Genomic DNA, 10,600 nt, shown 5'->3' with positions numbered 1-10,600 from the left:
TGGCTCAACCCTCTAATTTGTCTAGGTCCCTCTGTATCCTATCCCTATCCTCCAGTGTATCTATCACCCCTCCCAGTTTAATGTCATCAGCAAACTTGCTGAGAGTGCAGCCCACGCCATCCTCCAGATCTTTAATGAAGATATTGAACAAAACCAGCCCCAGGACCAACCCTGGGGCACTCTGCTTGATACCGGCTGCCAACTAGACATGGAGACATTGATCAGTACCCATTGAGCCTGATGATCTAGCCAGCTTTCTATCCACCTTATAATCCATTCATCCAGCCCATACTTCTTTAACTTGCTGGCAAGAATACTGTGGGAGACCGTATCAAAAGCTTTGCTAAAGTCAAGGAATAACATAAGGAATTTCCCCTCATCCACAGAGCCAGTTATCTCCTCATAGAAGGCAATTAGGTTAGTCAGGCATGACTTGCCCTTGGTGAATCCATGCTGACTCTTCCTGATCACTTTCCTCTCCTCGAAGTGCTTCAGAATTGATTCCTTGAGGACCTGCTCCATGATTTTTCCAGGGACTGAGGTGAGGCTGGCTGACCTGTAGTTTCCCAGATCCTCCTTATTCCATTTTTTAAAGATAGGCACTACATTAGCCTTTTTCCAATCATCCAGGACCTCCCCCGATCGCCATGAGTTTTCAAAGATAATGGACATTGGCTCTGCAATCATATCCGCCAACTCCTTTAGCACCCTAGATGAAGTGCATCTGGCCCCATGGACTTGTGCTCATCCAGCTTTTCTAAATAGTCTGGAACCACTTCTTTCTCCACAGAGGGCTGGCCAGCTCCTTGCCATGCTTTGCTGCCCCATGCAATAGTCTGGGAGCTGATCTTGTTTGTGAAGACAGAGGCAAAAAAAGCATTGAGTACATTAGCTTTTTCCATATCCTCTGTCACTAAGTTGCCTCCCTCATTCAGTAAGGGGCCCAAACTTTCCTTGACTTTCTTCTTATTGCTAATATATCTAAAGAAGCCCTTCCTGTTACTCTTAACATCTCTTGCTAGCTGCAACTCCAAGTGTGATTTGGCCTTCCTGAGTTCACTCCTGCATGCCTGAGCAATATTTTTATACTCCTCCCTGATCATTTGTTCAAGCTTCCACTTCTTGTAAGCTTTTTTTTGTGTGTGTTTAAGATCAGCAAGGATTTCATTGTTAAGCCAAGCTGGTTGCCTGCCATATTTACTCTTCTTTCTACACATTGGGATGTTTTTTTCCTGCAACCTCAATAAGGATTCTTTAAAATACAGCCAGTTCTCCTGAACTCTGAAACCTTTCCCCCTCATGTTATTCTCTCAGGGGATCCTGCCCATCAGCTCCCTGAGAGAGTCAAAGTCCGCTTTTCTGAAGTCCAGGGTCCGTATTCTGCTGCTCTCCTCTCTTCCTTTTGTCAGGATCCTGAACTTGACCATCTTATGGTCACTGCCTCCCAGGTTCCCATCCACTATTGCTTCCCCTACTAATTCTTCCCCGTTTGTGAGCAGCAGGTCAAGAAGAGCTCTGCCCCTAGTTGCTTCCTCCAACACTTGCACCAGGACATTGTCCCCTACACTTTACAAAAACTTCCTGGATTGTCTGTGCACTGCTGTATTGCTCTCCCAGCAGATATCGAGGTGATTGAAGTCCTCCATGAGAACCAGGCCCTGTGATCTAGTGACTTCTGTTAGTTGCCTGAAGAAAGCCTCATCCACCTCATCCCCTGGTCATCTATAGCAGACTCCCACCACAACCTCACCCTTGTTGCTCACACTTCTAAACTTAACCCAGAGACTCTCAGATTTTTCTGCAGTTTCATACCGGAACTCTGAGCAGTCATACTGCTCTCTTACATACAATGCAACTCCCCCACCTTTTCTGCCCTGCCTGTCCTTCCTGAACAGTTTATATCCATCCAAGACAGTACTCCAGTCATGTGAGTTATGCCACCAAGTCTCTGTTATTCCAATCACATCATAATTCCGTGACTGTGCCAGGACTTCCAGTTCTCCCTGCTTGTTTCCCAGGCTTCTTGCATTTGTGTATAGGCACTTTAGATAACTCATCGGTTGTTCTGCTTTCTCAGTAGGAGGCAGGAGTCCTCCCCTCTTGTGGTCTCCTGCTCATGCTTCCTCCTGGTATCCCACTTCTCCACTTACCTCTGGGCTTTGGTCTCCTTCCCCCGATGAACCCAGTTTAAAGCCCTCCTCATTAGGTTACATAACTTACATAATGAAAAGGGTTTTTAACACTTATTAATATTTCCTACAGGTGGTATATATGATTATATCTGTTGGGAATTTTTGATATTCTGGAATTGTGCAATTGTGTGAGAGTTCTGTAGAGGAACATTTATAGATTTATAGATTGGAAGGGCACAAAGAACCATTAGATCCTCTAGCCTGGCCTCCAAGACTGGATGTGTAGGCTGATTATTATGGATTTTACAAAAATATCAGGTTATTCTCAGTAATATTAGCTCACATTTGGACAATTTTGTCATGATAAGAGATGAGATTACAAAACCAAATAATGGTATTTTTTCTCTTCTATGATTTTTATTCTTCCTAGAAACACCCCATGGCAAACACAGATTGGGGAAATCAAACGTCCATCACAGAATTCATCCTCCTAGGATTCAGGGATATCCCTGAGCTGGAAATCTTCCTCTTCCTACTGTTTCTACTGATCTACATTGTGACTGTGTCTGGGAACGTCCTCATCATTGTGCTAGCTATTACTGAGCGAACCCTTCACACCCCCATGTACTTCTTCCTGGGGAACTTGTCCTGCTTGGAGACCTGCTACACCTCCACCATCCTGCCCAGAGTTCTGGCCAGTCTTCTGACCGGGGACAAGACCATTTCCATCAGTGGTTGTTTAACACAATATTATTTTATTGGTTTCTTTGCAGGTGCAGAATGCTATCTGCTAGCGGTGATGTCTTATGATCGGTTCTTGGCGATATGCAAACCTCTGCATTATGCAGTCCTCATGAACGGCAGATTCTGCCTGCAGCTAGCAGCAGGGTCTTGGATAAATGGATTTCTGGCCATGACCATAGTAATAGTTCTTATGTTACAATTAATTTTCTGTGGCCCCAATGAAATTGATCATTTCTACTGTGAATCCACAGAAATACTTAATCTTTACTGTAGTGACACCAACCAGATAGATCTTGTCATTACCTTCCTGGCTGCTATATTCACTCTGCCCCCATTTGTATTAACTATGGCATCCTACGTATGTATCATCATCACCATCGTGAGAATTCCTTCCACCACTGGAAGGCAGAAGGCCTTTTCCACCTGCTCCTCTCACCTCACTGTGGTGACAATTTTCTATGGGGCCATAATGATTCTCTACATGCTACCAAAAACAAACTCGCTGAGAGCCCTGAACAAAGTGTTCTCTGTCTTCTACACAGTTCTGACTCCTATGGCCAATCCCTTCATATACAGCCTGAGAAACATAGAGGTGAAGGATACTATAGGAAAAATGGTCAGCAAATGTCTAGATTTTACAAGAAATCAGCAATCATGTGGTTTTTTTCTTTCTGTACAAAGCAAAAATGGTGAGATGCACAGCTGATTCATTGTTTTATTGAGATAGATCCTGTGTGGTCCCTAGTGCTGGCTAGGTCTTTTGGAATGTGCTGCTGTCATATTTCAGGGCCTGCAATGATCTGAAATGGTAAGATCAGTGAATGCCAGGATCTTTATTTTATAATACATGTTTTGAGTTAGGAAATTCCGTACACCGTCATCATCAATTCCTGGGACTTTGAGGATGATTTTCCTATAAAATAATAGCCAGTTATCGATGGTGGACCCATCGGTGACTAATGAGGCCTATCCAGGATTAACAGAGCTTGTCAGAGTTGGGGTAGACATTTTCCATTGGAAGAGGTGGATCTGTATTGTTAAATCGGGCTGCAGCACATTCTTTCCTTGTTTCCTGGATCTCTGTTTCCTGTTGTCTCCATTGGATATCAAAATACTGGCACCATTACCACAAAATCCTTTTCTATTTTGATTGATCAAGGCCTTGGGTTTCCTTTGGGTTTATGTCAACATTGCACTTCTCCATGCTAACTTTGAGAGTGTTTTTAAGCACTTTTTTGCTTGCCCCCTCCATACACTAAGCCCATATAAGAATATAGTAGAAAAAACTATTTACGCTCAAATTTTCCAAGTATTCTAAGAGGATTAGGTGTCCAGCTTTCAATGGGACTTAGTTACCCCATTGAAAATCCAGCTGAATTACAAAATATTTGAAAGCAAACATTTATTTTTGGATGTTCAGTGATTGGGTAGCCCTACTTGAGACAGCAAGATTTTTCAGAGTGCACAGAATTTTCATAACTTGTTTTATTTTCAATGGTGGGAAAGGGTCAGTTCATGTCACCCTATCTAGCTACATTAACCAGGTGCTCACGAAAATACTAGCTGAACAACCCATAGTGATTAACAATGAGATACCTCAAGAAAGAATCGCTTGTCGACACAGAGAGCAGCTATGTGAATTTGAAGAAATGTGGACCCTGTTTTTTGAAATATTGGTAGAAATAATGCGGAAATAATGCCAGGCTTCCATTTCACCCGACCTCTTCTTTTTCCTTTGCAGTTATCCCTCGTTTTCCTCTCCTCCTCTTATTGCCAATTTGTGTGCCTTTTTTCAGTATTGTTACCCCCACCCTCACATGTGTAATGTTTGTCTGATTTTGTATTCTCTCTTGTCTTTGAGAAGAGGTCAAGTTGCATAATGGCATAATTCTATTCTCTATCCTAAGAAATGTGTGGCACTGGTTACCATGGACAGGCTATCATAATGTTTATTGGTGGTTTCCCTATGAAGATTCATAAAATTGAATCACAAAAATAAAATAACAGGACACCTCACAATTACTATCAGAGGGTAGGGGAGGAATATCCCCATATTGCACAAGGCAGATTATGTCACACACCCAGACCCACACAGAAGGTCTGTGGCTGAGCAGGGAATGGAATCTAGGAGTCCTACATCATGGTCCAGTGTCCTATCACAGCATCATCTTTCTGATCTGGAGAGGGCACAGCCTGTCCATTCTCATTGTTTAACCTCCTACGCTGTCTACTGGCCACAAAATACTGACCCCACAAGCAGACGGCGAGGTTGAGAAACAGTCATTTATTCACTGTAAGAGCCACTGGATGGTGAACGAGGCAACTGATGATGGATGCTGTGTTGTATAATGGCTAGCCTTGTAGAGAGTGAGGGATGGAAAAGATTGGCTATACTGTATAATGGGCACTAGGGGGCAGCAGAGGGTTGGGGTGGGGAAGGGGTGGCTATACTGTATAATGGGCACTAGGGGCAGCAGAGGGTGGGGCTGCAGAAGAGGCAGCTGTACTGTATAATGGGCAGTAGGGAGCCCTCTTCAATGCAGTTTTATGAATATTGTTTTAATTATTTTTTCTTATTATGGCCGTGCCGTAATAGGACCATCCGGAAACCGGTCCTCATTGTGCTCTGCCATGTCCAGGGCCGGCTCCAGGCACCAGCTTATCAAGCAGGTGCTTGGGGCGGCCACTGCGGAGTGGGTTGGCACTTTCATGTATTTATTGCGGCGTGTCCCTCACTCCCGCTCAGAGCGAAGGACCTCCCGCTGAATTGCCGCAGATCGCGATCGCAGCTTTTTTTTTTTTTTTTGGCTGCTTGGGGCAGCAAAATCCCTAGAGCCAGACCTGGCCATGTCTAAATCCAGAGTGAGAGACAATCTCAGAGAGCATCCAATCTAAATAGACATGAGAAACCTGGGGTGTGGACAGGGCTATAACTAGGCATGGAAGGATTAGATTTTTATTGGTAAATGCTGGTAAACTTGGATTTCAAAGCAGATAGAAAAGGGACAAAAAAATTTCCCTCCATCATCATAAAAATATGCAGCTAGGCAAAGTAAGAAACACGCTGCTTGAGAATTTATTAAAGTTTGATATAAGGATATAGTTTGACGTGATGTTGAAAATTTGTATTTTAACAGTTATAGGGCTTTAACTTTTTGAATCTCAAGAGCTCCTGGCATTAAAGAATAGTCTGACCCCCTTTCCATAATTCCCACAAACACAGTGAACATTTAAATGAATACAAAGAATAAAATTGCTTAAAAATAAACACTGAGATTCCCAGTGGAAATAATAAAGAAAATTAAAATGAGTTCTGCCAACCCAAGATATAGCAAACACAGAGGAAGGAGATTCTCAGCCTCTAAATATGACATAAGGGGCAAGCATTTTTTATTTTAAGTGTGATTATTGCATTGGTTTTGTATTTAGTTAGGAAGGATTCTCCTCAAAGGAAAGACAAAGGTGTGTGTGTGTGTGTGTTTGGAGGCAACACTGCAAGAGATGAGGGACAGAGAGAAGTGAAACAGATGGAAGCCATGAAGGAGGGAGAAAGTACTTAAGGCATTATTCTTGCATTTGGGCTTAGAATTGGGTGAAAATTTTTGTTTAAACAGTTTTTTTGCTGAAAAATGCAGTTTTGGTTGACCCAAAACTCTTGGACATCAATTAGCCTATGACTTTCAGCCCAAAACATTGGAGGGGAGGCAGAGTGAATTCACTAAGGGGCTGTTCAGGAAACGGCTGGAGGAGGCGAGCGAAGCAGATCTCCCCCTTTCAACTTTTAGCCCAGTAGTTAGGACACTCACCCAAGATGTTGGAGACCCAGGCTCAAATCTCAGGACCACTAAATATTTATTATCAGAGGGGTAGCTGTGTTAGTCTGGATCTGTAAAAGCAGCAAAAAGTCCTGTGGCACCTTATAGATTAACCAGGGGTGAAAGTAATTTACAGGATTTACCGGTACTGCCGGAGTCCTGAGGGGGGCATGGCCTCAACCGGAAGAGGCGTGGCCTCAACCGGAAGAAGTGGTGCCTCTCAAGTTTTAAAGGCCCTGAGGCACCGGCTGTGGCTGGGAGCCCCAGGGCCTTTAAATCAATCCAGGCTCCCAGCTGCAGAGGTGGCTGGGAGCCCCCTGGGGCTCAGAGGCAAATTAAAGAGCCTGGGGCTCCTGCCACCGCGGAGCTCCGGGCCCTTTAAATCCCCACCGCAGCTCCGGCTGCTGGAGCTGCAGGCAGGATTCAAAGGGCTCTGGGCTTCCTGCAGCTGGAGGAGCTCTGAGCCCTTTAAATCTGGACCCAGCCCTGCTGCCGGAGCCATGAGCGGGATTTAAAGGGCTCTGGGTTGACCGAAGCCAAGGCAGCCCAGAGTCCAGCCACACAGCCCAGAGCCCTTTAAATCTGGCCCCAGCCCGGCCACCGGAGCCGTGGGTGGGATTTAAGGGGCTCTGGGCTGTCTGCTGTGGCGGGGAGCCCAGAGCCCTTTAAATACCTGCCGCGGAAGCCGGTGCTGTCAGGCACGGTGTACTGACTCTTGCCAATATGCCATACCGGACCGGACCGGCTTACTTTCACCTCTGGGTAAACTCATAAATTGTTCGCCCTCTATAAGACTGATAGGGAAAGATGCACAGTTGTTTGCTCCCCCAGGTATTAATACATACTCTGAGTAAACTAATAAGTAAAAAGTGATTTTATGAAATACAGAAAGTAGGATTTAAGTGGTTCCAAGTAGTAACAGACAGAACAAAGTAAGTCACCAAGCAAAATAAAATAAAACAGGCAATCTTTGTCTAATCAAACTGAATACAGATAATCTCACCCTCAGAGATGCTTCAGTAAGTTTTTTCTCAGACTGGACACCTTCCAGGCCTGGGCACAATTCTTTCCCCTGGTACAGCTCTTGTTCCAGCTCAGGTGGTAGCTAGGGGGGTTCTTTATCTTTAACCAGCTGAAGACAACAAAATGGAAGGGTCTTCCAGGGGTTTAAATAGACTTTCTCTTGTGGGTGGGGACCCCTCCTTACTTCTATGGAAAGTCCAGCTCCAAGATGGAGTTTTGGAGTCACCTGGGCAAGTCACATGTCCATGCATGACTCACAGTTTTTAAGGGTAGCATCCATTGTTTACATGCTACCTTGAATGTCCTCAAGTAGACTTCTTATGTGTATGGGAGCATTCCAAGATCCATTGTCCTTTAAGTGTTTCTTGATTAGGTACCTAATTCTCCAGGAACTGACTAAATGCTCTACTAAGGTTATTTAGAAATCAAGCCAGTACACAGCTAACATTTATAACATTCATAACTTTGAATACAAAAATGATCCATGCATACAAATAGGATTAATACATTCAGAAGATCATAACCTTTACAGAGATATGTTATATGGCATATGTAGCATAAAACACATTCTAAGTATATTCCCATAAAGCCTTATGGGAGGTACCATCACACTAGGTATGAACTATGATCATACCTGGCTTAAAGTTTCTCATAGCATAACTGCTCCCTGTTCCCCTCTTTCCCAGAGAACAACATTGTTGGGATATGTGTGGGTTAAACAGAGACCTGGGAAGCTGCTAATGTGCTGACGGCTTTAGGGACAAAGGCATAAGAAGGCTGTAGTTCTTTGCTTAATAAATAAGTTGCCATATTTTGCTCTTCCCTGTTGCTTGTAAGAATTAATAAGTGTTGCAACTGCATAAGAAATGTGGGGATCTAGAGGAAAGCAGTGTTATCTCCTTCTCCCTTCCTTTCCCAGCTACATAAACAAGTCCTGGCTCATGGCCCCTTCTTACCTCCCCTAAGAATTGCTGACCAGGGAGATTTGTGGCAAAAAAATTGTTGAAAATAAATATATTTTCAAGGTAAAATGCCTGTGAAATTGTCAAGGTTCCTTACTCACTCTGAACTCTAGGATACAAATGTGGGGACCTGCATGAGAACCTCTAAGCTTAATTACCAGCTTAGGCCTTGGCTACACTTGAGAGTTGCAGAGCTGGTGGTGGTTTTACAGTGCTGTAACTCACTCCCTGTCCACACTGGCAAGGCATATTCAGCGCTGTATCTCCACGGTTGCAGCGCTGGTTGTACTCTACTTCCATGAGAGAAATAAAGAATATAGCACTGCTGCTGCAGTGCTGCGCCGCCAGTGTGGCCACCCAAAGTGCTGTGATTGGCCTCCAGAAGTATTCGGCAGTATCCCAGAATGCCTGTTCTAGCCACTCTGCTCATCAGTTCGAACTCTACTGCCCTGGCCTCAGGTGACTAACCATCAGACTGGCCCTTTAAATACCCCGGGAATTTTAAAAATCCCCTTCCTGTTTGCTCAGCCAGGTGTGAAGTGTAATCAGTGAATCTTTCCAGGTGACCATGCCTCCACGTGCCAAAAGAGCCCCAACATGGAGCAATGGTGAGTTGCTGGACCTCATCAGTGTTTGGGGGGAGGAAGCTGTGCAGTCACAGCTGCGCTCCAGCTGTAGGAATTACAATACCTTTGAGCAAATATCAAGGGTCATGATGGAAAGGGGCCATGACCGGGACACACTGCAGTGCAGGGTTAAAGTGAAAGAGCTGTGGAGTGCATGCTGCAAAACCCGTGAGGGAAACCGCCGCTCTGGTGCTGCTCCATTGTCATAAGCAGATAGTTAAGGGTTAATAGAACAGAAGTACTTCATGTCTCTTTTGCCTGTAAAGGGTTAACAAGAACAGTGAGCCTGGCTGTCACCTGACCAGAGGGCCAATGAGGGGACAGGATAATTTCAAATCTTGAGGGAGGGAAGTTTTTTGTGTGTGCTGTTAGTGTTTGGTTGTTGTTCTCTCTGGGTTCTGAGAGTGACCAGACGTGCAACCAGGTGTCTCTCCAATCTCTATGATACGGTCTCTTATATGTCCAGAATAGTAAGTACTAGGTAGATAAGGCGAGTTAGGCTTATGTTTGTTTTCTTTATTTGCAAATGTGTATTTGGCTGGAAGGAGTTCAAATTTGTATTTTGCTGAAAGGATTTTAATTTGTACTTGTATACTTAGGCTGGGAGGGTATTCCCAGTGTCTATAGCTGAAAGACCTTGTAACACATTCCATCTTAAATTTACAAAGATAATTTTTACTGTTTTTTCCTTCTTTAATTAAAAGCTTTTCTTGTTTAAGATCCTGATTGTTTTTTTTATTCTGGGGTGAGACCCCAGGGGATGGGGTCTGGATCCACCAGGGAATTGGTGGGGAGAAAGGAGGGAAGGGGGAGAGAAAGGTTAATTTTCTCTCTGTGTTAGGATTACTTTCTCTCTCAGGGAGAATCTGGGAAGGGGAGAGAGAAGGAGGGGGGAAGGTGAAGTTTCCTCTCTGTTTTAAGATTCAAGGAGTTTAAATCACAGTGATCTTCCAGGGTAACACAGGGAGGGGAAGCCTGGGAGAGGAAATGAGGGGAAAGGGTTTACTTTCCTTGTGTTAAGATCCAGGGGGTCTGGGTCTTGGCGGTCCCCGGGCAAGGTTTTGGGGGGACCAGAGTGTACCAGGCACTGGAATTCCTGGTTGGTGGCAGCGCTACAAGTTCTAAGCTGGTAATTGAGCTTAGAGGAATTCATGCTGGTACCCCATCTTTTGGATGCTAAGGTTCAGAGTGGGGGTTTATACCATAACATCCATGACCTGTCGTTTCTACAAAGAACTAGACGTGATACTTGGGGATGACCCCACCTCCACTTCGAGGACCACCATGGACACTTCGAA

General features: G+C 44.5%; 1 protein-coding gene across 1 annotated transcript; it reads left to right on the top strand.

The window, feature by feature from the left end:
* Positions 1 to 2,571: 2,571 nt before the first annotated feature.
* On the top strand, positions 2,572 to 3,582 carry LOC127030897 (olfactory receptor 10A7-like). Its single transcript, XM_050917594.1, has one exon. It carries the CDS (start codon positions 2,572 to 2,574, stop codon positions 3,580 to 3,582), a length of 1,011 nt encoding a protein of 336 aa, XP_050773551.1.
* The last annotated feature ends 7,018 nt before the right edge of the window (positions 3,583 to 10,600 follow it).

This window comes from Gopherus flavomarginatus, chromosome 11 (genome assembly GCF_025201925.1).
Source record: "Gopherus flavomarginatus isolate rGopFla2 chromosome 11, rGopFla2.mat.asm, whole genome shotgun sequence".
NCBI lineage: Eukaryota > Metazoa > Chordata > Testudines > Testudinidae > Gopherus > Gopherus flavomarginatus.
Note: the sequence above shows the minus strand (reverse complement) of the source record. Positions and strands in the feature narration are given on the sequence as shown.

Excerpts from the sequence above, each read along its gene's own strand:
- LOC127030897 (XM_050917594.1), top strand. The coding sequence starts at position 2,572 with ATGGCAAACACAGATTGGGGAAATCAAACGTCCATCACAGAATTCATC.